This window comes from Alosa alosa, chromosome 18 (assembly GCF_017589495.1).
Source record: "Alosa alosa isolate M-15738 ecotype Scorff River chromosome 18, AALO_Geno_1.1, whole genome shotgun sequence".
NCBI classification, from domain to species: Eukaryota; Metazoa; Chordata; class Actinopteri; order Clupeiformes; family Clupeidae; genus Alosa; species Alosa alosa.
This window is the reverse complement of record NC_063206.1, coordinates 15,459,256-15,485,042: the sequence shown is the minus strand read 5'-3', so window position 1 is coordinate 15,485,042 and position 25,787 is coordinate 15,459,256. Positions and strand designations below refer to the sequence as shown.

Here is a 25,787-nt window from a genome sequence, read left to right as displayed (position 1 = left end):
CTATGCAACTATGCCACTTTTTGAGTAATGCTTGAAGTATGCCTGTGGTTTGCCATTTTTTTTCATGCAATTATTTTTAGTATCATCTTCAAATGAATTGTAATAATATAAGCTCATATGAAGGAGAGACAAACTCATGTCATTCCCACCAGCCATCTAGGATATGCACTATACAGCTCTGCATGGAAGAAAACCTTTTACAGCATGACATTGTTGACTATAGCAAGACAGCAAACAGCATATTAGCGAGCTTCTAGTAGTGTCAGTAAGGCCTTGGGTGATGCTTGCAAAGCTAGCTTGCTAGGTTTACACCAGAAGTCAAGTGCTGTCTTAACAAGGAAGCTTATACATTTTCATGTGCCAGACACAACTCATTACATACAATACATTTTCAAGGGACAAACACAAGTCTTTATTAACCTTTTTTATTATTTAGTAATCAAAGTTGTACTTTGACAAACACAGTGAAGGCACCATGACCTGTAAACTTACTCTGCTTCTGAAATGCTATCCCAGGATATGGACCCATTGCTCATTGCAGCAATTAGAGGTGATTCCCTGTAAGTCATATTAAGTTATCAGATTACCATTACTTTATAGCATTAATGATTTAGCTATCCATTGATAGTTCTAGCATACAAACTGTTCATACATGAAAAGTAAGTAAGACATATTCAACATAAGTAGGACATATTCAACAAAATGTATTTGTTTATATTTTTTATATTTATTTTGGTATGCAACCGAGTTCCTACATGTGAAGTTAAACTGTTGAAGGGTTCTGCATGCCTGCATACTCTGACATCACAATACACTTTGATACAGGTCAACCAACTATTTACAAAGCAACGTTGTTGCTCTTTTGGGAAATGTCCATTAAATTGTTTTGCAAACATACCAGAACACAAGAGACAGGACTTGCAGTCCCTGTCTTGGTAACTATTTACCATAAAGAAATTAGCCAGACTGTGGGAAATGCACTGATCCAGAAAATAAGTTTTAAAAAAAGACAATTATCTGCAGCAGGTCACTAAACTCTGAAAGTAAAATGTTCTCGCAGTCTAGACTAGTCACAAAATCTAGACTGTAACATGTGACATAAATAGTACATCCTTCGGAGCAAGTGATTTCTCTTCCACAGACATTTAAAATAGGCCTACCCTCAAACTCTTAGGCTGTCATTGCTGCAGCCTTTTCCAGCATCTCACCTGTGGGCATCCCAGGAGTTCAGAGCACAGCAGTGGCTGGGATAGGTCAGCTTGGCATCCCTGAGGCTCAGAAGGCTGTTGAAATTCAGAAGTCTCTTCAGCGCAAATGCACTCTCTGCAACCAGCACTTCAACGGACTCAAGGCCACGGGGTGGTAGGGTCTCCAGCACTGATGACGACACATTCCTGGGGGACCACAGAATAAACCATGTGCCTCTGGAGTGAAGAGATATGCAGAAGCAGTCCAACAACACAACCCACTGCAATGGGCAGTCACCTCACCCGGTACTTGTCCATCATTGAAACATCGGTGTTGACTGTTTACAGAACATTTACTCAAAAAATTCCCCCAAATAGTTGACATACAGTATATGAAATGACTGCACTGGTGTAGTGTGGGTCCTCGTCAATAACAAGGAAGTAATTAAGTAACTTGACACTCTTGACCCCTATTCCCTGGTGTGTCCATGGTTTATGTAAACAGTGTTTCCCTGTAGTCCCTGATTGAAGATGGATTCAATGTGGTATAGCCAAGGGACTTACAGCAAGACAGGGCCTACAGCTCCTGTAAAGGCCTCTTGGTGAATCACACGCAGGTTTCTGTTGTTCTTTAAGGAACTAGAAAACATGGCACACAAAATTTTCAAAGGATAATCTAGCCTCCAAATCATGTGTAAGTATTTATGTTAATATAGTGCAAGTATTTAAGTATTAGAGGTTTTTTATGTTAATATAGTGCAAGTATTTAAGTATTGGAGGTTTTTTAAAGTTACAGTTGTTCTATCTTTGTCCCATTGAAGGCATGGCTTCTTATCTCTTTGAAACCATTGTTGTAGAGATTCCTGAAACAGACAGACAGACAAACACACGCTCAAAAATAAATTCAAACATAAAATCAACGTACTCTTTATTAGCATCACCACGCCATTCATGTTATGCCAATAGATCATTGAAGACCAGGGAATATCTTTTTATACACATTCAAGGATCCATGTGAAAGAGAAAGATAAAGAGAAACAATATCAAAGAAGCAATGTCAAAAGAGTTTTAGAGAAACCCTTGTGTATAGTGTATAGATTGGGTGACCTTTGTAATAATGGACACTTGAATGGATATGAGATAGCTGGAGCACTAGTCTAATACATGATAGAGACCATGTACTTACATGGTTGCAATAGCAATTCCAAGAAAAGCATTTGGTGGTATTGAAGTCAGGAGGAGATTATCACACATTTCCCTGTAAATTATGAATGAAGATGAACAACAACAGAATCAAATCTAAGACTTTTTTTTATGACTTTAGCAGGAACACCAGGAGCACTGCTTATGGATGAATTCTTGTTAGGTGTTGAAAGGTTACTTACAAAAGTTCAAAACTGGGATTAAGAGAAGAGACTGCAGTGAAATCAGGGAATACCGTAATCCCAGTGTTTGAAATGACTCTGTTTAAAAGAAGAAGAAGAAACAGCAGTCATTTCATACCCATACTTCATTAGATCATTAGAGTTTGATCTAATTAAAAAAACAGACGAATATGGGTACATTCACTATAGAAAAAAAGAACCAGAGGCCTCTCACAGATGTTTTAACTTTGGGAGGTTGTTGAACGCCCGTTGGCCGATGTGCACCAGGTTCCTTGTGTTTTTGATAGTGCTTTGAGGAAGAGAGGTGACAGAAACACATTCGGGGTCATAAACATGTGTGTGCACAAATGTATTTCAATTGTGAAAATAAATCCTTGCAAGAATGCTTATGTAATATTTACATTTAGAACTAAACTATCTGCCACGTGCAGATGTTACTTACATATCTGTGAGATTATAGAGACTGTTGAATGCTAGAGGTTGTATCCTTTCCAGTGTGATGCTCTGGGTTATTGATCTGCAGTGACATAAACCTTAAAAGTTCAGACGGGACTTTTGAATTTTAATGTAATTGTTAATGTTGGCACTTGATACATTCTCGTGCTGAGGAATACAAGCAAAGGAGGATGACATGAATACAGGGCCTTCATGCGGGTGCAATTGTCCACTAATTTCAGTAATTTTACTAGGCTGACATAGGAATGGTTTGTACAATGGTAAAACTACTACTGGGGTGAAATTGTGCATCTTGCAACTGTTCAAAAAAAGAATTCTGGCATGTAATCTTGACAGAACTTCTCAACAGAACAGGATAATCAAATGATTGCCAGGCACAGAGGGGGTCCCACCGTGCCTCAGCGTAATCACACAATCTGGTATTTCTCAGGAGTAGGACATTCAGTCACAGCAGAACAGATTGGGGTAACTGGAGCACATTGATAATGCATGTCTTTTACTACAGATGCAGGCAAAGAAAGACTGGCGTTTCGACTGTGTCTTATTCAGATTCACCTGCTTGCACCTGCATTAAAAGACAAAAATGATCCGTGTGTTCTTCTCTTCTGCTGTAATGATCAGTCCACTCATCACTTCTTTCTGCTGCCCTCACCCAGAATCCACTCCAATGACATCCAATGCTACCATCGTTTGTATCTGTACTGTAGGCAAACAGTCTCTGTGTGATGCAGCTGACCCGGAGTCTCCCTTGCCATAAAAGGGTAGAATGACACAGAATACATTTGTTGAATGTGAAGATAAAGTATATCTTAGAGCATCTGCCAAAACTGCTGCGCACATGGTCAACAGTGCACTCCCCCATTCCAAGCAAAAAACCCTGAAACTGTAGAAGATAACTTAATGGAGCTGAACTCTCACCCCTCTGCAACATCTATTCCAGGAAGTATTCAGATTTACTGCCCTTCCTCACAGCACGGGCTATGCAGAGCAGTAATGGGAGATTAGAATGAGGCCTCTCTTGCCAAAGAAACTCCAAGCATCGCCAGTGTTGTTACGAATACATTTCCTCTTTCCACAGTAAAGCCCGAAAGCTCATGGAGAAGTTGAACTCTGGGCCAATTTCAGAACGTGGTTTTGAGTCCACAACTTTGCAATTTGTTCCGAAAAAGAACGAGGACAGAACATCTAATTCTTCACTTCAGATCCCCATGTCATGTTAAGTCAGAGCAGGTGTATGTGTGGATGTTGGTGTTGAACCACACTATCTCATTTTAGACTTACATTGATCAAATCCTATTTTTGAACTGTAACAGTTTCAAATGTCTTTTTAAAACTGCTTCTATCCTTATTAAGCTTGACATTTAAATGGCATCCAAATCTTACCAAATGCCAAATGGATTTCAGAAAGGTGGAAAAAAAAAAGAAAGGAAAGTTCTAGAAAGATAATGACATGGGCACAGGTTTCTCTGCAGTGGTGTTCAACTGAAAAGGGCTGGCTTGTACCTGTCCAGTGTCTCTCAAATCCGTAACTAAAACTTTAGGCTTACTGTACATTCAATTTTTTAAAATCTTTACTCAAGGCCACCGACACAATGTATGTTAACATATGAATGTATGCTACATAAAAATGTATGGATAGGCCTATTAAAAGGCATAATATACTGGAAAATCCAGTGTTGCTTTCATGAAGTTTTGTAAAAAATACAAGGATGTCCTCCAACCTCCTTTTAGAATAAGACAGAAGGAGTACAGGTTTGGGAACACCATACTCACATGCTCGTCACCTCTCGCAGTCCATCAAAGCTGCGGCTGCTGATGACCTTCAGCGATATGCCCATAAGATTTCTGGAATGCAAGGGAAACAAACACAAACATTAGGAGGAACACTTGATAGCTCTTTCAAAAGCCCCCTCTCATTAAGTCAGTTAACATCCCAAACTTGGCCTTGAGATCCTTTGCTAGAACTCAGGTATGTTGACATGCAGTCTGTGCTGAGGTTTCAGGTTAGCTATATGATATTACAAATCATGTATGTGTATTTGGTATGACATCCAATGGATCATCATTCTGAGTTATGAGTTTGAATAGCAGAGTATCCTCAAATGTTTGAAAAACCTCAAGGAAGTGTGTGCCACTAAAGAATTTACTCTCTACCGCAGACCAGATAAGAACACAAGGTCTTTTCTTAAAACTGAGGCTTTTTAGGTGATTCTTTTTTTGCATTATATACATTTCTATAAAATGTATGAAACATAATATATTTTCACTAGTTCTGTATTAATCAGAATATGTACTTTGAAACAGCAATGAAGTGAAGGTTTGGGGGCTGGGGTATTAGTTACAAATAGTGTTGTGTTAATGTTTATATTACGTAATCTCTGTGGCGATTATCAAGTATCCAGTGTCGTAATTTTGATTTTGTTATGGTTGTTTAGAAATGGTAGTCTCTGTTGTATGAATATGTTTGGACTCTCTGTGTCACTAGTAATCATTTTGTCTGCTGTAAAGAAATAACAAACATGTGGACACCAAACAGACCATCACACCTCTCCATGCCTGGCTAAACGGAGTATCATATGTGTGAAATGAAAACAAAGTAAATGATGATGCGACAATTGTAAAGTTAGTTAAGCCTAAAGGTAGGCCTACCTCCTACACATCTTGAATGTTGGGAATTACAATCTGATCAGACATTCTGTTGACATTAATAAGATGCCTGTTAAATTGGGAATGGGGAAGAATTACTGATCATTACTGATCAAGCATGGCAACCTAATAAAAGAGCCAAACTCATATGCTTTGTTTCTGATTCTAATTCCACATGAAAAAACTGGAGCACGACTCCTTTACTTTTAAAAAGTAGTGTTGTGCTGCTTGTCTGATGGCCTTGATTTGAGGGTAACCCTTATCACCACTGACGCAAGGCATCTGAGGCAGGCGCGTGAGGACAGAAGAGGAGACCATGCTTTTCCACTCCTCGTTGGAGAATGCCCTCAGCAGCCCCAGGTTTTTAATGCACCCCAGGAGGCCACATCACAACCGACAATACAACCTGACCTTCCTATTTTTGACAGCTCAGTCACACATAGCTCTTGATCCCTTGCCGCGGCGTAACAAAAGAGGTGTTGCTATACACAGTGACCACACAAAGTAAGGTGCATGTCCTCGGGCTGCTATTTAAAGGCTAGCCGGTCCCCCATTATGGGTGGCACTGTCATGGCCTGGGTGCAGCATGGGGTTGCCAACGTGATCTGAAATAATGAAGTTGGTGTACCCAGGGCGTCACCATGGAAAGGCTAAGGGGTGGTAGAGAGTGATCAAGAGGGGCATGACTAGTTTTAAAAAAAAAGACTTGTCCAAGGATCTGTCAAGATGACAGATAATATTTTCTTTCTAATAGTTTAAAAATAATACCCCAACAATAATAAGCTTCAACATATAGACTAAGTGAGACAAATAAGACATAAACTGTAGACTATTCAATTTTTCAAAGGGCTACTGTTCATGCTTTATGTTCATTAGACATTTTCATCGATATTATTCCACATTGAGTGAAAAGCTATACCTCCTTATAATGTGTAACTCAACGTCAAACAGTGATGAGAGCAATGGACATCCCAATGTTAAATCATGAACCGCTATCTTTGTTCCCAGGAACTGTCATTGTAAATTGGTTGGCCACAGTCTATGGGAAATAGGTAGAGCAGATACAGTGGGCAAAAACACTTATTCGACGTATTCACATATATAGTTACTGCTAAACACACCCCTGATTAAAAGGCCTTTTCAGGGCATATTTTCATCTCCTCTACCTGAATTCATGCATCATCTTTCATTTTGAAACTGATTAAATTATGCAAGCTAAATAAGTAAATTACCCTATAACTTAAGTTATTGTAATTTTGGTCATATCAAAACAAAAATGCAGTAACAGCTTTATGAGAAGAGGTATGTACGGTAGAAGTAAATAATAGCAAGTGTGAGATAATAACAATTTTACTTCAACATGTACGTGCCATTTTGTCAGAGACCTTTGATTCCACTGTCTTTCTCAAAACAGTGTATTTCTCACATGAGGTAAAGCATGGGGAAATAATCCAGCTCATCTCACATTTATCTATTCCTGTACAAATTAAACATCAAATTAAATAAAAATGTCCCATGGCTTCCTGGGGCAATAACATTGTGAACAAAAATATCATGGTTGATGAAAACCACATGTTGATATAAAACCTCATAACAACTCATATGTCCAAACCTTTGTGCATCTTTTATCTAATTGACTCCAATTACTCATTATTATATGTGAGACCTACACAACACAGAGCCACAGCCAGACTTTAAAGCACCTGATCTGCCCACATATGGAGCATTCTCCCACCTCCTCTCCTCTCTTGAACACAATCTCCCTGCTGAGAGTAGATATCTCTGCAAAAGGAATAAGTCAAGGTCTTTACGAATAGGTTGTCTTCTCTTCTAGGTCTTAGCTTCTTTTATATTCACTTACTCCCCCCAAAAAATCTCACTCCACAGCATGGTGCAACATACAGTAAGGCGATGGAAATGTAAGATGCACTTCTCAGTGGATGCACTTTTCAGTGTTCAATGTACATTTCTGTTGTGTGTATAAATGAGTTGTATTTTGTTGCAAGTGAGCAAACCAAATAACGATATGGCATTTCAACAGGTGAATCACCAGATGTCTTTTAATTGTGGCTTTGTTCAGTCTCTAATGGAAAACTGTGCTTAAAATGTCCCCATACAACATGTGAGGGCACATTCAGACTCAGCTAAATGAGTTTTCAAACACAATGCATTATCATTTGCATTTCCTGGGGAGGTAATTGGCTTGTGACTGCACAAAGTATGTAGTCTCTGCGCTGACTTATGTGAGGGTGATTATGAAAGGAAAGGAAGGTAAACTCAGCTACCACTTTGCCACAAGGACATTTTACAATTGGCTTTGCTCAGACATTATGCATTCAGGGGACCTAATTCGAGCCAACTCAAGATGATGGATATTTTGCTACAATATAAACACATAACAAAAACTGAAACAATGTATGGGTCCTGTGTCCTTTCAGTAACAAAGAGCATGTCTGTGGGTTTTGAGATGACATTTCTTTTGGATAAGTTGAATAAAGGCAAGTTTATCACTGATCATAGGTAAAATCCAAAGGAATGTTTTTCATCAAAATCCTTTGCTGCAAAAACAAACCTTTAATCTCCTGATTCTCTTGGTTCTGACATAATGTCCTTAACATGCAGAACAATATAGTATGACAAACTGAAAGTATACACAGTACACACAGGGATGGATTACTGCACCGGGCCCAGGCCCAGGGGCCCAAGGGGTCAGGGGGCCCTGAAGCCCAAGCCTTTGCATGGAATCACTGCCTCAATATCAACAAATCAGGATGCAGGCTATGAATCTGATTTAATTTAGTATTGGCCATGCCCAAAATGCACCAGCATACAGGAAATCACATCAAACTAATTAAAAAAATTCTGGGGAGGACCCCCCCCCCCCCCTCCCAGGGGCCCGAAAGTTCAGAATCCGCCCATGAGTACACATACAGTTTGACAAATATTAACGGCTGATTCAATCGTGACAAGAAAGAAACAAACTAGTACAAACCACCATGAACATTTTGATACTGGTCTCTACTTTATAAGAACTCGTAGGCTAACCTAATAATCCCACCACATATTTTGTTAAATTCAGATAAAACGCTCAATAATAAAATTAATTATGGGAAATATAAAGTTATGTTAGGAAGTATCTATTCAAAGACTTACATATCTTTGCCAGGTTTCTTTTGAGTCAAAGTAGCGGCATGCTCTGTCCCGTTATTGCATCTGATTCTGTTGATAGAGCATTCACACATCGGAGGACACTCAAAAGATGCGGCAAACACACTCTCACAGTTAAGCCAAACACAGAACACGGGAAGCAGATGAAATATCCACATCGCTAAATGGTGTTTTGTCAGCGGCAGGCAGGCAGCGAAGGCTCTCCCGCTCTTTCCAAATCCAAAGTAGATGCAAAAGGTGCGCTGGTTAAGTGCTGCAAGGTCGCCAGTTGAAAAGAGAGATATACGTGTTTTCATCCCATCGAGGTTATCACAGTGCGTCTCAAGAATAGGTTGTCTATTACACGTATTTCTTGTAACTGTTCGGAAGTATTGGGGCTCAAACATAAAGTGTCTCACATGTTCCCATGTTGCACTCTTTGAGTCGTGTGCGCTCTGCCTCTCGTGCGCTCTGCTCTGCTCTCTCTCGTATGTCTTCTCTGCATCAGCGAGGACAGTCCACGCCTACTGTTCTTTATTGTTCTTATGCCCAAAGACAAAAGGTAGCAATAATTCATTCGAGGTCATACCTGTCCTACATGTTGGAGACATGTAAAACAAAACTTCCCACCAAAACTCACGTAATCATACACATCCCCAAACATAGGCTAATTGGTTGGACGTTTCAGCTCTCTGTCCTGCATGTGAAGAGAAGGTGCTAGGCCCATAATTAGTTACTCAATCTACTAATTAGCCAATTAGCCTCAATCAGCCACAGACTTCATTAGCCAACACCTGTGCCCACAGCCCTTTTCCTTCGTTCAAGCCACATGGAGGAATCCTTGTTGATGCTGGAAATGCCGTGTCTCCTGCTTTGTGTGCGTTTTTGAGCTATGTAAGTTTTTTGTCCTTTCTTTTGAACGAATGTTGCAAATTTAATTAAGACCAGCGCAAATCTGGTAGCCTATTCCTTTCAGTTTGTCTGTTGTTTAAATTGCGGTTATACTGAACAGTTGAACTAGGTTTACATTGCTCACTTGAATCGCTGGTGTAAGAATTATGTCCATTTGAATACTTGTGTATTGGTGGTAATTAATTATGGGGCAGAGTTTATTTTTTGGCCTCTTATTCGCTGCATTCTTAGTTATCATTGTAAATGTTTTGTCATTCAAATTTAATTGTGGCCTTGTATTTGTGGCATTATGGAGTTAATTGTATCCCATATCCTTTCCCTCTTAGAAACCACACACCCACTTACCTACCCCTCTATCCACACACTCCAACAGCTATCCACATCTCTCTCCACACACAACCATAACCACACTGGATGTTATCTCAATAAAGAAAGAAATTGTGGAATTCAAAGTGACTGAACTGTTCTCACTGATATCTCCACTTTCATCAAGCCAGCCACCTACACATCCCTCTCAAACATCCTTTTCACTAATGTTTTCTATACTGTATTTTTTTTTTTTTTACCTCTGTCAAGAGGAGGGTTTTCATCTCTCTCCACTGGGTTTGTTCGTCATTAGGATAACACATAAATTACTAACCTGATTGTCATAAACCTGAATGCATGGCTCAAGACCCTTGAGTCAAAGGTCAAGAAAGAACCCATTCATTTTGGCACCAGATTGAACTCTTAACGCACCCGCAGAATTGGATTTTAGATAATCTTCACTTGCTGTCTGGCCATGATGAAGGTTGGTATGTGCACTACCATAGTTAGCTATAGGAAGTGATTGATAAAAACCCCACTTGATATGATGAACACTAATGTGTCCATCTTTTATTCACACAAATTGCTCTGAAGATTCTGGCAAACTCCCCTGCGCACAGCTTGGTAGGTGCAAATGCGCAAACGTGTCCTAGAGACAATCCCTGATTGGAAGGGGGGGGGAGGGGTTGATTGAACAGCGCTCCTCCTCCACATCCATGGTAAGGTGCCCTTGAGCAAGGCACCTAACCCCTAACTGCTCCCCGGTTGCCGGATCAAGAGTTGCCCACTGCGCTGGGTGTGTGTGGTCCTAGTGTGGGTGTGCTTGTAGTGAGCTCACTGCTCTGTGTGTGTATGCCCCCCAGATTGCAAAATGCAAACAAATTTCTTGGAAACTTCCAACATGACCATACAGTATAACTTAACTTCTATGATTGGTAGGCCACAGAACATAATCGGCTGGCCAGACAGCGTGGTAGCCTCCCCTAGAGCGGATGGAGTACTGATAAGCGCAGTCCACAGTGTAGGTGGCAGCACCGGAGAGGGTTGATGGAATTTGCGGGAGTACACCAGTTCCTTAACTGGTCCCCGCATATAGTTTTCAATAACATCCTGTCTATGTCTGGATGATTTAGAAGCATTTAATTGTTCCTATATCAGTAGGCTATATCTATTCTTGCCAAACCTCAGTGGCTGGTGTGAAGGCATCCTTAATACAAAAAAAAAACAGAAAAGAAACTGGGCAATCAGAGGGCTTGTCAAGACCTTTGTTTCCCATGTAGAACATAAAACAATTTTGGCTCATAAAAACAGGTCATTGTTTCCTCTGATGCCATTTTCTTTTTTCAGATGATGGCACATGTGACAGATCCTTGGCGTTTAAAAATAAAAGGGCTTTAGATATTAAGGCGTTAGCCTAAAAACGGACCCCATCGTTCAGCACATCCCCTAGAGCATTGCACACAAAATGTCTTAAAATGACTTGTTACTGAGAGAGAGAATAAACCTCCAATCCCCCACAGTTGATGTCCGAGACAACCCTGTTAACAGCGCTTTGGAGAAATGGAATGTGTTGGCATTGCATTTCCAAACAGGTTGAGCTTCTTTGTTTTGTTATGGGATAAACTTTTGAAATTAAAACAATGTGTGTATGTATGTTTGTGATGGTTTAGCGCAAAGCACTCATGTGTCCAGTTGAGTCTTTATTTCAAAACATGGCAATTATTGCTCTGTCAGATGTATTTAGGAGGTACAATACAAACTACTCTCCACTCACACAAACAAAAATGGACTACACTACACAGGTCTATTTTCTATTCTCAATGGTAAATGTGCCCATTTATTGTGATCTGCCAATTTGTGTATTTTCATTGCCATCTGTTGGTCATAGGTTTGAAAGCGGCAAATGTTTCAGGTTTAGGCATCACAGAAAATACACAAGAAATGTGTTTAGGCTTTTACTATGCAGGGCATTTACAAATTTAAAAAGAAAGGGTAAAACCTAACATAAAAATCACTTGGATTTCAATATTGACTTTGTTCTCAAACATGTCAACATTAATCTCCCCATCAAATATCAATAGGACTGTAACACTGGGTAAATAAAGACTAGACGTGTACATTCACACAACTTAAGTGACATTGGAGGATTTTCTTCTGAAAAATAGATTCTGATGTAATATCATCCATCGTAGTCTTAAAAGTAAAGTAAACAATGTACAAGTGTCCAGAAAAATCTTCCCTGCTGTATTTGCCATGGACTGGTTGGTATAAAATGCAATGGTGCTTCAGCTATGTTTTCACTGCAGTATCTCTTGATTTGTAGATCACTCCTCTGCTTTTCAGCTCTCTTACCACACCTAAAAGAGAGAAAGAACAAAAAAGTAGTTTGTTACAAGAGGTCTTTCTGGATTTATTTTACACAGATGTGTGTGTGTATTATTTATTTATATATATATATATATATATATATATATATATATATATATATATATGTGTGTGTGTGTGTGTATATGTATGTATGTATGTATGTGTATGTATGTATGTATGTATGTGTATGTGTATGTATATATATATATATATATATATATATATATATATATATATATATATATATATATATATATATATATATATATATATATATATATATATATATATATATATATATATATATATATATATATATATATATATATACACACACACACACACACACACACACACAGGTATACAGCTGTATACTCTCACAGGGGGCAACCGTGGCCTACTGGTTAGTGCCTTAGTCTTGTAACCAGAGGATTGCCGGTTCAAACCCCGACCAGTAGGCACGGCTGAAGTGCCCTTGAGCAAGGCACCTAACCTCTCACTGCTCCCCGAGCGCCGCTGTTGTTGCAGGCAGCTCACTGCACCAGGATTAGTGTGTGCTTCACCTCACTGTGTGTTTCACTAATTCACGGATTGGGATAAATGCAGAGACCAAATTTCCCTCACGGGATCAAAAGAGTATACTTATACTTACTTATACATACCAACTGGTAGGCACTAACTACACTCCTCTTGATAAAACAATAACCTTTACAAAATAGGCCTATCATACATTTGATTTATACATCTTAGTCTGACTAACAAGTGTAAATGTACGTCACCTCTAGCCTACTAAAGACTTGTTTGTTACACTGTCTGGTTTTCCAGTCCCCGTCTCTGTTAGAGTAGATCAATTTGCACAGCTGGTTTTTTTGTCAACCACAAGAAAAAATATCTGGTCTAAAAAAAAAGTCTGATATCAAAATGTTTGTGCAGGTATGATTTCAGATGTGCTCTTTGTGCGCCATTGTGTTCCCGTCATCTTGATGAACTCTTTTCAGACAGATATCTCCAAATATAAGCTGAGCTATCTGCCCATCTGGTGTGTTTAAGTTACTGAAGAAAGATATTTTCACCCACAGCACCTAGCCTGTGCTTGCACATGTGAAACTGTACATGTTCATCGGAAATGGCCTAGATGCTGCTGTATTCAGAACAGAACAACCACCAAAACACCCACATTAGCAACCTTTTCACGCTATCCGGAGAAATATTCTTTGGTCACCACTATTCTGAGATTTACAGCTTCCATTGACTTCCATTCAACACACAACTTACGCCAGCAACCATTTCACTTTAGTACACTATATATATATATATATATATATATATAGCGCAATAATACAAATATTGGCTTAAGCAATGTGAAGAAATGTTATGAAAATGGTCTGCCCCTAAGACTGCGCATTTATCATGCTTAATGGTCATCTAATGTCAAATGTCCGAGTAATTGCATTCAAAAACGTACCTTAATGACACATCACAATTTATAAAGGAACGAAGTTTAAAAAGAAAAACATGATATATCAGATGGATTAGAAGAATAATTGGTAAGGAAGTACATGATTATTTGATGTCCACTTCTTATATAATGAGCTACATTATATATTTCATGGCCACCAGATGGCCTAGTGTTAATTTTGTCACATATTTTTTTTATTTGGTCCTTTTTAGTCGGTCACCTATAACTTATTCATTCAAATATCTTTTTGTGTTAGAAAGCTTTTTGTCAAATATCTTTAGTTATTAGCCTAGAAATCTAGACGCACCCTAGCGGCAGCAAATGTAATTTGCTGCCAGGGTAGTCTAGCAACTGTCGATTGACTTGCGAGCTGGAAAAATTAAACTTTGATTAGGCCAATCACATCGTGTATAGAGTCGGTAGGCGGGCTTAACATAATGATGGCAGAGTTGCGACAGTTCACCATGAATTCACTGCTACTTAAAAAACAGAGAAGATGGATGTTCCTGTTGGCGAACAGCGTGACACAAGTTAAGCTTTTTTTAAGTTGGCAAAAGTTTGAACAACTAGCCAACTAGCTCAGCTGGTGGGAAAACGCATGGGACATGAGTTGTAGCGCTATCCTATTGCGTGCAGAGGGAATTGTAAAGACAACCGTTTATCCCGCACCTCGGATTGAGCACAGCGAATGGCGAGTCCCCAGACCCTACATCTTGATGTGGGTCTGGTTCGTCAGGCTATACAGTTATAGCTTGACTATGGGATTTGTCTGGACCACTGTCATTATCTTTGTTTACATGACGAAAGAAAACCCCTTTTGTAGACCCAAGTACGAATGTTTTACTCCGCTATGCTATGTACTTGCACTTCTCAATGACAATAACTCCATATCTGCATAGTGCATACCAAGACTCCATTTCCCACCTCACACAATGGTGCACTGACAACTACCTTCAGCTTAACATCAGTAAAACCAAGGAACCAAAGAACACCAGAACACCATCTGACACAATCCACAACCCCACCTGCATCAACAACGACACCGTAGAAATAGGGGACTGTTTCAAATACCTTGGACTCACCCTGGACAATAAACTCAGCTTTGAACAACACACCACTGACATACAAAAACACAGTCAACAGAGACTCTATGCCATCCGTAAGCTCAGATCACTTTCTGTTGCCCCCTGTCACTTGCTCCTCCTGTACAAAAGCATAGTCCAGCCCATCCTCCTCTACTGCCTTCCCTGCTTTTTCAACATGCTAACTGCTGCCAACAGAAACAGACTCACACACATCACTCATACCGCAGCCAAAGCAATAGGCCTCCCCACCCCTAATTTATCAGACGTCAACAGCACACTCACCAAGAACAGAGCACGGACCATCGCTCATGACCCCACCCACCCCCTCAATCCCTTCTTCATTCTGCTTCCATCAAAACGCAGATACAGGGCTACGGGGTGGAAGCGAGTACGCTTCGGGAAAAGCTTTGTGCCCTCTGCAATAGCAGCACTAAACAACAGATCACAGCGGTGATAGATCACTGTGCCGCCCTCATTCCTCTGTAATGTCAACTGGTGATAGTTTTCTTGTTTGTATCTGTGTAATGTGATGTATATGTGCTGTATGTGTGCTGTTGTGATATATGTGCTGTTAACATCTATGTGGGTGGGGTATGTGGTGGCAGGGTGGTGGGTGAAGAACCGTGACTGTATCTATGTATTTCATGTCTGTGAGGCTTGTATGGTATGTTAAAACAAATTTCCCATGTAAGGACAAATAAACTAACTAACTAACTAACTAACTAACTAACTAACTAATGCTAGATGGTGATATGTGCCCAAACTCCACACATTTCCCAAACTTTCCATATTAGCTCACTTGCCAGTGTACTTTGCATCATCAGTGTACCTAGTTACAGTGCATGAAAATGCACTGTTCTGTTATCCCAAGACGTCGTCTCCTTCTTCCCACCAAATTTCTGTGTCTAATTCAGCTTCAACCGTTTAATGTAGAAACTTAATTCAAACTTTGTAACGTAGGTCTTGAAAAGGACACTTGAGGAATGTATTTTTCACTTTTGTAAACTTTATACTATTTGAGATATTAACAAAAAACAAGCTTATTTTTCCCCATAGACTTTGCATTGGCACTATGAGATCACAATGGGCTAATTAAATTGATTTGCACCTGTATCACCTGCCAGCTGCTCAAGGCCCCATCAAAGAGCCAGTTAAACTGATTGCACCTGTATCAACTGCTTTCTACTCAACTAGGCCAACTCTCTCTGTGTCTCTCCATTCTACAAGGATATAAGGCACATTACATCCAACTTTCTATCCATTCATCCTCTTCAAACCATTCACTCATCCACCCGTTAAACTACCTATCAACATCCATTGGGTATATTAGATGATAGAAACTGATGGTGTAGGCTTCATAGAGTGCGGGTTAATTGAGAAGGAATGGTCGCCAGCTGCTTTCGCTACTCAGTAAGTTACAGTAAGCTAACGCTGGCTATAGCATATGTTTGCATGCTCTAGCCAGCGTTGGTTTAGCGGATTCTACAAACACGTTAATGTTAGTTTTCCCAGCCAGCTAGCTAAATTAGTAAGCTTAGCTTCAAAAAATATGGAAAGGCAGTTCCTTCCAATTCTTAAAAACGATTTAGGTAGTAGTTCAGACTCTAGGTGTGTTAGTTCATCATCACTGTAATTGGGCTATTCAGCGATTGTATCTTATAGCAGTGAATGTAGTTAATGGATCTATGTGGCACAAGACGGGCTAATTTGCACCCCTGGTAACATTAAAATGATACTGTTTTTTCAGATCATTTGGACTCTTCAGTTTCCAGAAGTGGAAAGTAACTAAATACATTTACTCACGTTACTGTATTGAGTAGTTTTTCTGTGTATTTTGTATTTTTTAAGTAGTTTATAAAATCGGTATTTTAAATTTTACTTGATTACTTTTTGAGTGAAGTATTGTACTTCGCTACATCAAAAATCCCATCCGTTACTTGAGTAAAAAAAAAAATTAAGACTAACGAAAACAGAAAGGGAGAGAAAAAAAAAATCGCGCCCAACCACTAGCCTAGTGATAATGATCAGCATGTAGCCTACAACAGGACATGAATCAAGCTGGCGAATGCAGTCTTTCTGAAAGTGATGGAGCTGGATCACAAGATGCTCAACTAAATAAACAAAAGAGACTACCTTATGAATCCAGTCAGTCAAACTTTACATTTCATCTGAATTTCTGAATTCATTTTTACATTTAATTTGGAAGTTAAAATATTCAGGTAAAATAAATATATGGCGGAAATAAGTATTAAACGCTTTTTTTTTTTTTTTTTCCCCAGTAGGCTAATTAGCCTAAACTTCCCTGCCCTATACTTCCCACTTCCCACTCTCCTCCTCCCCCCAGAGTTCGACGCCCTTTAATCTGCTGAACCTTCTGCTCGTTTCCAAATATAAAAAAAACTCTGCAACTCAACATTGGCCTGCCTGCCTCAGCTGCCTGTGAGGGGCTTTTCAGTTGTGCTGGATTACGGTTCACTGCAAAGCGACCCAAGGATGAGTGCAACTAACTTTGAAAATCAACTACTGCTCAAACTTAAAGGAGAACTCCGGTGATTTTTCACATAGATCTCCATTTCTCAACATCCTTATCAGGCAAGTACCTCCACTCGGCGGCCATATTGCAACACTTTTTGGGCACTTATCGTACATCTATTTCGGCAGAAATGCGTGTGCGTAAGGCTTCACGACACCAATCTTGCTCCAGCAGCGAGATCACAACAGATGATTGGCACGATGTCTTCACAGCACACCACATGATTGGCTCAATGTATTTTACAACACACCACATGATTGGCTCAATGTATTCACATGTCAACGTTTTGCCGCGGAAGGGTTGTGATATGTGTAGACAACTGTTACAAACTAACCCAATGCATTACTATGGAGGATTTTTTGAGTGCTGTATCTCCTCATTAGAAAGTCTCTGGTAAAACTGGTTGTTCTGGTACCCACCCCCCCAAAAAAAAGTAACTAAGTAACTTTTACTTAAAGTACATTTTAAATGAACTACTTTTTACTTTTACTTGAGTACATTTTCAGATCGGTATTTTAACTTGTACTTGAGTAATATTTCATCAAGGTATTGGTACTTTTACTTGAGTACAATATTTTCATACTTTTTCCACCTCTGTCAGTTTCTCGACGAGGGTGGGGCTACGCTTGCTGTACCAGCGGAATGGGTGTTTGAAAAGGATGGGATAAGATACTATTTTATAGTTTCAGACTCTCTGGTTGGTGACTTGTGCCAAAGATATTTCAAATCATAAGATACAGCACTCAGGTCATTATGAATGGAGACTGGTAACAAGCTCCATTCATTTCCAATGGGGCTGGGGAGCTAGGCAGCTCATAGGCATTACCAATATGGCTGCCAGTGCCATGTCTCGCATAAAATGTCTTTGTGCTCAATTCCAGTGATGGATACTCATGATTTTCTCAATTTTCTATTGACAGAGCGAATGGTGCTATTGGCCGCCGTAAGATCGGGACACCAAGGATTTGATTAAGAACTGTTCTTCTCACTCCACCAACTGGGTGCCATATTACATAGCGTTCGGAAGTTTAAATGCAGTGCTGGTAAGTTTGTTTTCATAAACACATGTTTCCAAATCACAATGAAACATTATTATATTATATATCATTCAGATGAATGGCTATGATTTTCCCATGCAGAAAACTATGGCACTGCCAAGGGGGCTGGAAGATGCGTTTCCACGGTGGACTCCGAGGACCCTGAGACTGGGCCTCCAAGAAAATGCCCAACACAGAGGCCGCCGAGATACAGACAATCTGATGATAAAGGTAATTTAGTCAATTTATTTATACACGACCAGTGCTTTATGAACAAACATGATGGTCTTCAACTGTACTCTGTGGCACTTAGTTTTCATGTCTGACGTGTGTGCCTGTGATTGGCTTCTAGTTTGGCTGTGATTGGCTGTTTGTTGTGATAGACGCCATCTTTAGCTTGAGCACAAAGTCTTTATTCACAATTATGAGTGGACTGACTTGCTTGGAAAGGATTTTGTTTTTCGTTCAGCTGACAATACTATATGTGATTCTATTTCAAAAAGAGTATGTCCAAACGTGTCTACTCCCCCCCAGGTACAAGGCTGTGCTTGCCTAATGACCCCAACGTCGAGGGCCCCAGTGACGAGCGCTACTCCAGCCAGGCCAGGTTTCCAGACCCCAAGAAGACCCCAGGAACTGGCAGCCCAGCCCAGTCCTCACCTTTTTTTTTTTTTTTTTTTAAAAATCGGTGATGGGTTTGCGACCCTGTATCTGCTACTTTTTATTTTGGTTGTAAAATCATGGTCTTTGAAATAAAATTATTTTCAAAATGTCTGTCTTCTGTCTCTTTTCATGCTAGAATAGACAAGGTGCTCAGTTGTAGTTCACTTCCTTGAGCACACACATTGGTTTCCTGTATAGCAACACAGTGGATGACATGATTAGTCAGCTGTGCGGTTCACTTCATCCAACACAGCTGATTACTTAATCCAATTGTGTTTTAACAGGAAATCGATGTGTGTGCTTCCTCAAGGAAGTGCATAATGTTTACAGCTAATAAATGACCAATAAGCAACATTTGCAGGACGTTGTGTAGTAACATACATGGGACATAACCATTGTACATGGGACACTACTATTTGTGCTTCCCAGGCACGTAAATTGTGTACGTAATGCTAATGTTCCGGCACCAACTGGGGACGTTCCTAGAACATTAAAACAACGGCACTTTGTTAGTAGGGCCCTCTCTACTGCCACATTACATCTATTAAAATCAAATGGCTTAACGGAGCCCTCAAGGGCACATGGTCCATCTGGTGTGTGCTTTCCATGGTGGAAACTTCCTTGTGGAAACTTGTCCACCAGAGAATTTTAATCTACATTTTTCCCCCTCTGTCCCTTCAGGGGCTTCCTGCTTCTTATTAAGTTTCTGGTGCATACCAGACAGTTTCATGTCCCCTTAGGATTTCCGAACCTCTTTGACAGTGTTTTGCCCATAATTCAATGTGGATGTGAGCTACTTCTTCATATTGAAAAGGACGTGGCAGCTGCAGACTATTTGAAAGTATCTTTATCATTTTTGTTTTAATATCTTAATTCAAAACAGAATATTAAATTTACCAAACATATTAAATAGCTTTCTTCATATGTTCAGATATTAACATTTCAAATCAGGGCAGCCGTGGCACACTGGTTAGTACTCTGGACTTGTAAGGGACCTTTCGTTATTTATAAACGGGGCCACCGGAGGAAAATAGGGGAGGGTCATGTCTTTTTATTCTTTGTTGAGGGGAGGGTCACCTAACTTTTTTTTGTCTAAGAGGGAGGGTCACCCATCTTTTGTATTAATGAAAACAGCAAAAAATCTAAGTGGCTTGTTTGATTGTTGATTTCTGTCGCCATATAACGTTCTCTTTCGTTCTATAGCTCTGTCAACATTGAACAATGAAAATAAGGGAGATTTCCCAGGTTTCTCACGCAAAAGTCAACATTCGTCCCCATTAACGTTGGAACGGTTGGAGCAACAAAGTAGCCTACTTTATTCACGCCTAACAGCCTATATCCATTTGGTCAACTTTATCCAGCCCTAAAAAAGTTAAATGTAACTTTGGTTTACTTGTAGTTTACCGTGTAGCCTAACTTTAAACAGTGTGCATGCTTAACATAAAGCATACTTGTGCTTCATTCATCCACACATCCAGCTCCTAACGTTTTGACAAGCATTTCTACCAATTGACCTCGTTCCTGCCCATCTCTAGCTTTGCTGTCTCCATCCTTTCTGTTTTTGTTGTTTGCAAAAAATAGTATTTATTGGTAACCAGCAACAAGTGCAATTTGTTAATCGCGGTCATTCTCTCTCCTGCCAACAAAAATGTGTTACGTTCCAAGTAGCAGTGCGTAATTCTGCTTCATAAAGTTGAACAAATACATTTGGTCATATAAATAGCCAGTTTATAGTCTACAGAGTTGGTAAGTTATGGTAGGCCAACTTGGAGTGAATATACAGGGGGAATTCTTTGTCTAGCTGAGTAGCATGGCAGGTGCGCACGTAGGCATAGCCTACGACCGAACACTGCAAGCGCTAATGAATCGTGCTCTCACGACAACCACGTCGTTAACTTAAATAGGCCCAGGTTAACATCACTCGGAGTTCGCATTCAAGCAAGCAAAACGATGATTTGAATACATCTGTTTCACTGGAAGGGCAAGGGGTAACAGGACAACACAGAGACAGGCCAGAATGCAGGACTAATGTTATGAGTATTACAGTAATATGGGATATTCTACGGGAAAATATTAAAACGGCAAGACAGCGGGGAAACGTTAAAATGATAAACCCGGAAAAAGTTGGCATGTTAGGTATTTTTCGGTCCCTGTGATTATTTGTGAAATTGTGTAAACGGCCTTTTCAAGTCATTTGAGAAGGAAGGAGTGTAGCAAGCTCCCAAATTGACGCTCGTCTGAAAAATTGAGTTTTGGATAATGTTCAGCTTCAGCAGCTTTACAATGACTGAGGAAGCCTAGAGACGAGTCCATAGCAACAAGTTCATGTGTTGAATTTGTTATTACCCAGTGTGCTTTGTTGAATGGTCTTAATGCTTTATTGTTTTATTTCATGTGAATACTTACTAGAGGAGTAACTTTTCAAGTAGGCTAATGCAGTTGCAGGAAGTGTGCATTTAGTTTCCATGCTTATTGTGTTTCCACAACAATGTTAGTGAGTAAATCTACTGAAATGGCCACCATCTTGGTGAAGTGTGATGTGTAAGACCAGAAAGCAGAGGTTGGTTTTAGGACAACAGCATATGTTGATGTGTTTTCATAACGCGTAAGAGCGTGGGCGGGAGACATCAACAATTGGCTGTGGAGAGTCATGTCATTTTTGAAAATACTGCTGGAGGTTCGTTGAAAATTATATAGCAGGCAGGGGAGGGTCATGCCATTTTTAATCGGAGCACTCAAAATCCCTCCGGTGATCCCGTTTATAAATAACGAACGGTCCCTAACCAGAGGGTTGCCCGGTTTGAGCCCCGACCAGTGGGCCGCGGCTGAAGTGCCCTTGAGCAAGGCACCCAACCCCTCACTGCTCCCCGAGCGCCGCCGTTGTAGCAGGCAGCTCACTGCGCCGGGATTAGTGTGTGCTTCACCTCACTGTGTGGTGTTTGTGTTTCACTAATTCACCGATTGGGTTAAATGCAGAGACCAAATTTCCCTCACGGGATCAAAAAAGTATATATACTTATACTATGGAAGTCTGACATCAGAAGTTACTCATTCCATGTATTAGTAAGGCAAATAAAACAATACACCCATCACACTCTGAGAATGATCCACATTATAGGCTACATTTTCCAACCTAGCCTAACCAAACCTTACCAAAGTAGCCTACATGGTTTCAAGGCTGAGATGATCTTACACATACCTGGAGGTAAGCGACCAGTCACGGTAACTGCGTAGACTCCTGGTTTAAAGTTGCTGATTCTCTGCCATTTGGCAACCCAACTGTCCTCAGGACTCATCATCGCTACGACTCCGTCAAAAGATGAACTTGTGCACTCGTAAACCATTTCTCGATTCCCTTTCATCTGTAGGTAGGCCTCGCAGTTGTCGCAACCGTCATACTCAAACTGGTCAATCGTCTTCACAAGGGAGCACAAAAGGCAAGCCCGCAAATGGCGTAAATCCTTAGGACACGTCTCTAGTGCCATTATGTATGGCTTTGTAAAATCAAGCTTGTGAGTTTAAATGTTTAACAAAGCTGGTAGTTTCAACGTGCGCTGAGAAATCAGCCTGTTATGGTGTTGTGTATTTTCAGTCGACGACTACAGATGACATCATCAATACAGGACAGTCAGAGCCCGTCTAGATTCTTCTTCTTCTTCTTCTTCTTCTTTTTTATATGGCGGTTGGCAACCAGCTTTTTGGTGCATTACCGCCACCATCTGGACTGGAGTGTGGATCAAATGGTCATCCTACACTTTCCTAAATTCTTTTTAAATAACCCAGTTACCTTCAAAAAAGAAAACAAACAGGAAAACAAATTTCACCTGATTCTCTTTGCAGTATATCATTCAAATTTAATGTCATCTGGATTTCACCAAGTTGTGAGATAAATCTTTGTCTGGCTTGATGGTACTCAGGACAAAACATAATTACATGCTCTATGGTCTCTTTGACTATTACAATATTCACACATTCCATCAACATGCTTTTTCATGGTAACTAATGTTCTGTTTAATCCTGTATGTCCTAGCCTCATTCTGGACACCACATCTTCTTCTTTTTTGCTTCTGCATGTATTCCTGCTCCTCCCCACCTTTCCTTGAATACTATGCAGGTGTCTTCCAGACTGTTCTGTTATCCCATACAAATTGCCATTTTTTCATTTATTTTAGCTTTGATTATACTTTTGACTTCAGCTTTGCTGTATTTAATATTCAACTCTATATCAGACTTCCCCTGCTGCTTTCTTTGCACATTTATCTGCTAATTCATTACCTCCTACACCTATATGAGCTGGTACCCATATAAATGTAGTACTAATACCAGACTTAAGCAGATTGTTGGCTAATTGCATTACTTCATATACTATGTCCTGTCTAGACTCAGAGTGACAACGTTTAAGGCTTATTAAAGCTGAGCTAGAGTCTGACGCAATCACAGCTTGCTTAGGTCTATTGCTCTCTACCCACAATAAGGCCATCCATATTCCTATAATTTCTGCTGTGTATACAGCTAAATCATCATTGATTCTCTTTCCAGATTCAATGTTTAATTGAGGGATAACATAAGCAACTCCCATTTTCTTATCAGTCTGCTTAGATGCATCAGTATATAAAATGACTGCTTCTTTATATTTGCTCGCAATGTAACTCTGGACTCTGTAATGATCCACTTCAACATCCTTCTTTTCCTCTAATAAGCCCAAGTCTACTGGAACCTCTGACATCAGCCAAGGAGGAACAACAGGATATGCCACTGTAGGGCTTATTTCAAGAGCACTGATTCCCATATTTATTACCTTTTGTTTTATTGTCCAACCAAAACTTTTAATAAGGTAACTCTCTCTCTTGACACTGCCATAAGACTGATTGACTCATGTGTTTTCACTATGACCCCTTAGATTTGTCCAATACACAAGAGACAGCTGGTCTCTTCTAAGATAGAGAGGCATCTCTCCCATCTCTACCTGGACTGCTGCCACTGGCGTGGTCTTAATTGCCCCCACAGCATAGCTTCAAACCTTGGTTCTGAATTACATCTAGTTTCTTAAGTGATGTTTTAGCAGCAGACCCATACACTACACACCCATAGTCAAATACAGATCTCATCAGCCCTGTATAAATGGCTTTTAAAAGCAGGTCTACTTGCTCCCATTCAACTCCACATGACACCTAATCACATTCAACACTTTCTTGCATTTCTCAATATTTTTTGTATATGCATTGTCCAAGTTAATCGTTTGTCAAACCACATTCCTAAATATTTGAAGAATTCCACTCTTTCTAAATCTGCCCCAGATAATTTGATTTTAACATCTTCATTTATTTTCTTCCTAGAGAAGAATAAAGTCTTTGTTTTATCTATTGAGATCCTAAACCCCCATTGAAGGGCCCATTCTTGGACTCTGTTCACTGCCTGTTGCATCTTACCCACCACAAAATCTATATTTCTTCCTTTTTTTCCACATTGCTCCATCATCTGCAAACAATGCCACCCCAACTGAATTTTGTATGTCTTTAAAAATATCATCAATCATTATGGAAAATAATAGTGGACTAACAATACTTCCTTGTGGGACACCATTTTTTTCCACACTGTATTGCTCACTTAATTCTCCATTTATTTTAATTTGAATTGTTCTATTAGACAAAAAACCCTTTAATCCATTGGAACATCCGTCCCTTTATTCCCAATATTTTAACCTTTATCAGTATACCTTCTTTCCACAACATATCATATGCCTTCTCAATGTCAAAAACACTGCCACTACATTTTCTTTGTTCACTTGAGCCTTCCTTATTGTATCTTCAAGGCATACAATGGGATCCATGGTGCCTCTACCTTTCCTGAATCCACTTTGATAATGACTCATTAATCCTTTCGTTTCAACCCAATATGTAAGCCTGTCATTAATCATCCTTTCCATAGTTTTTCCCATCTGGGATGTTAATGCAATAGGTCTATAGTTAATTGCTATTTTAGGATCTTTCCCAGGTTTCCTAATAGGAATAATTATAGACTCCTTCCATGTTCTAGGAATACAGCCATCTATCCATACTTTATTATATAGACTTAACAAAACTTCCTTCCCCTTATCACTTAAGTTCTCCAACATGGAATAGCAGATTTTATCCATCCCTGGAGATGACTTACCTAATTTACTTAATGCCTTATTGAGTTCAGATTTCGTAAATAACACATCCAATACCCCTTCTTCGCTATCCTCAATGTCAAACACATTGCGATATTTTTCAATTGTAACTTCTCTACCTCTTTTTTCTTCTTGATTTAAATTCCCTGAGCTGTGCACCTTGGCTAATGTTTTAGCCATAACCTCTGCTTTTTCCTTATTATTGGTGATCGTTCTTTTTGCCCCTCAACCAACACTGGGTATCCATATTCCCTTCCATTCCCTTTCATTTTTTTAATCATATTCCAAACTCTCTCCACTGGAGTAGTTCGACCAATAGAGTCACAGAACTTTTTTCCAATGATGTTTTTAGCTTGTCTTATTGTTTTCCTAACTATTGCCTGAGATCTTTTATATTGAACTAAATTCTGAAAATTATGTGTTCTTTTTAACTCTTTAAACGTTCTATTTCTA

The 25,787-nt window shown here is 39.7% G+C and overlaps 2 protein-coding genes and 1 long non-coding RNA gene across 3 annotated transcripts in view; 1 reads left to right on the top strand and 2 right to left on the bottom strand.

Moving 5' to 3' along the window:
* Positions 1-9,477, bottom strand: part of mertka (c-mer proto-oncogene tyrosine kinase a) — a 35,542-nt gene extending 26,065 nt beyond the window's left edge. Inside the window, exons 1-10 of the mRNA XM_048270366.1 lie at positions 8,828-9,477; positions 4,802-4,873; positions 3,015-3,089; positions 2,787-2,861; positions 2,573-2,650; positions 2,374-2,445; positions 1,982-2,050; positions 1,752-1,826; positions 1,209-1,394; positions 493-558 (exon numbers count right to left, since the gene is read on the bottom strand). Of these exons, the coding sequence (XP_048126323.1) occupies positions 493-558; positions 1,209-1,394; positions 1,752-1,826; positions 1,982-2,050; positions 2,374-2,445; positions 2,573-2,650; positions 2,787-2,861; positions 3,015-3,089; positions 4,802-4,873; positions 8,828-9,228 (1,169 nt within the window). The 5' untranslated portion in view covers positions 9,229-9,477. The remainder of the gene's footprint in view (positions 1-492; positions 559-1,208; positions 1,395-1,751; positions 1,827-1,981; positions 2,051-2,373; positions 2,446-2,572; positions 2,651-2,786; positions 2,862-3,014; positions 3,090-4,801; positions 4,874-8,827) is intronic.
* Positions 9,478-11,726: 2,249 nt separating this feature from the next.
* LOC125311626 (transcription elongation factor SPT4-like) lies at positions 11,727-22,809 on the bottom strand. The gene is made up of 2 exons (XM_048269857.1): positions 22,383-22,809; positions 11,727-12,396 (listed from the first exon to the last, which is right to left on the bottom strand). The coding sequence occupies exons 1-2, from the start codon at positions 22,666-22,668 to the stop codon at positions 12,329-12,331; spliced, it is 354 nt and encodes a 117-aa protein (XP_048125814.1). The 5' UTR covers positions 22,669-22,809; the 3' UTR covers positions 11,727-12,328.
* Positions 18,041-19,292, top strand: LOC125311627. Its single transcript, XR_007196497.1, has 3 exons — positions 18,041-18,526; positions 18,623-18,751; positions 19,055-19,292. It is a non-coding gene; the product is annotated as an uncharacterized LOC125311627 (long non-coding RNA).
* Positions 22,810-25,787: the final 2,978 nt, after the last annotated feature.

Bases quoted from the DNA above. Each gene is read 5' to 3' on its own strand.
- LOC125311626 (XM_048269857.1), bottom strand. From the start codon at position 22,668: ATGGCACTAGAGACGTGTCCTAAGGATTTACGCCATTTGCGGGCTTGC. The intron at 12,397-22,382 runs GTATGTGTAAGA...TCTCTCTTTTAG, and splicing joins GACTGGTCGCTTACCTCCAG to GTGTGGTAAGAGAGCTGAAA.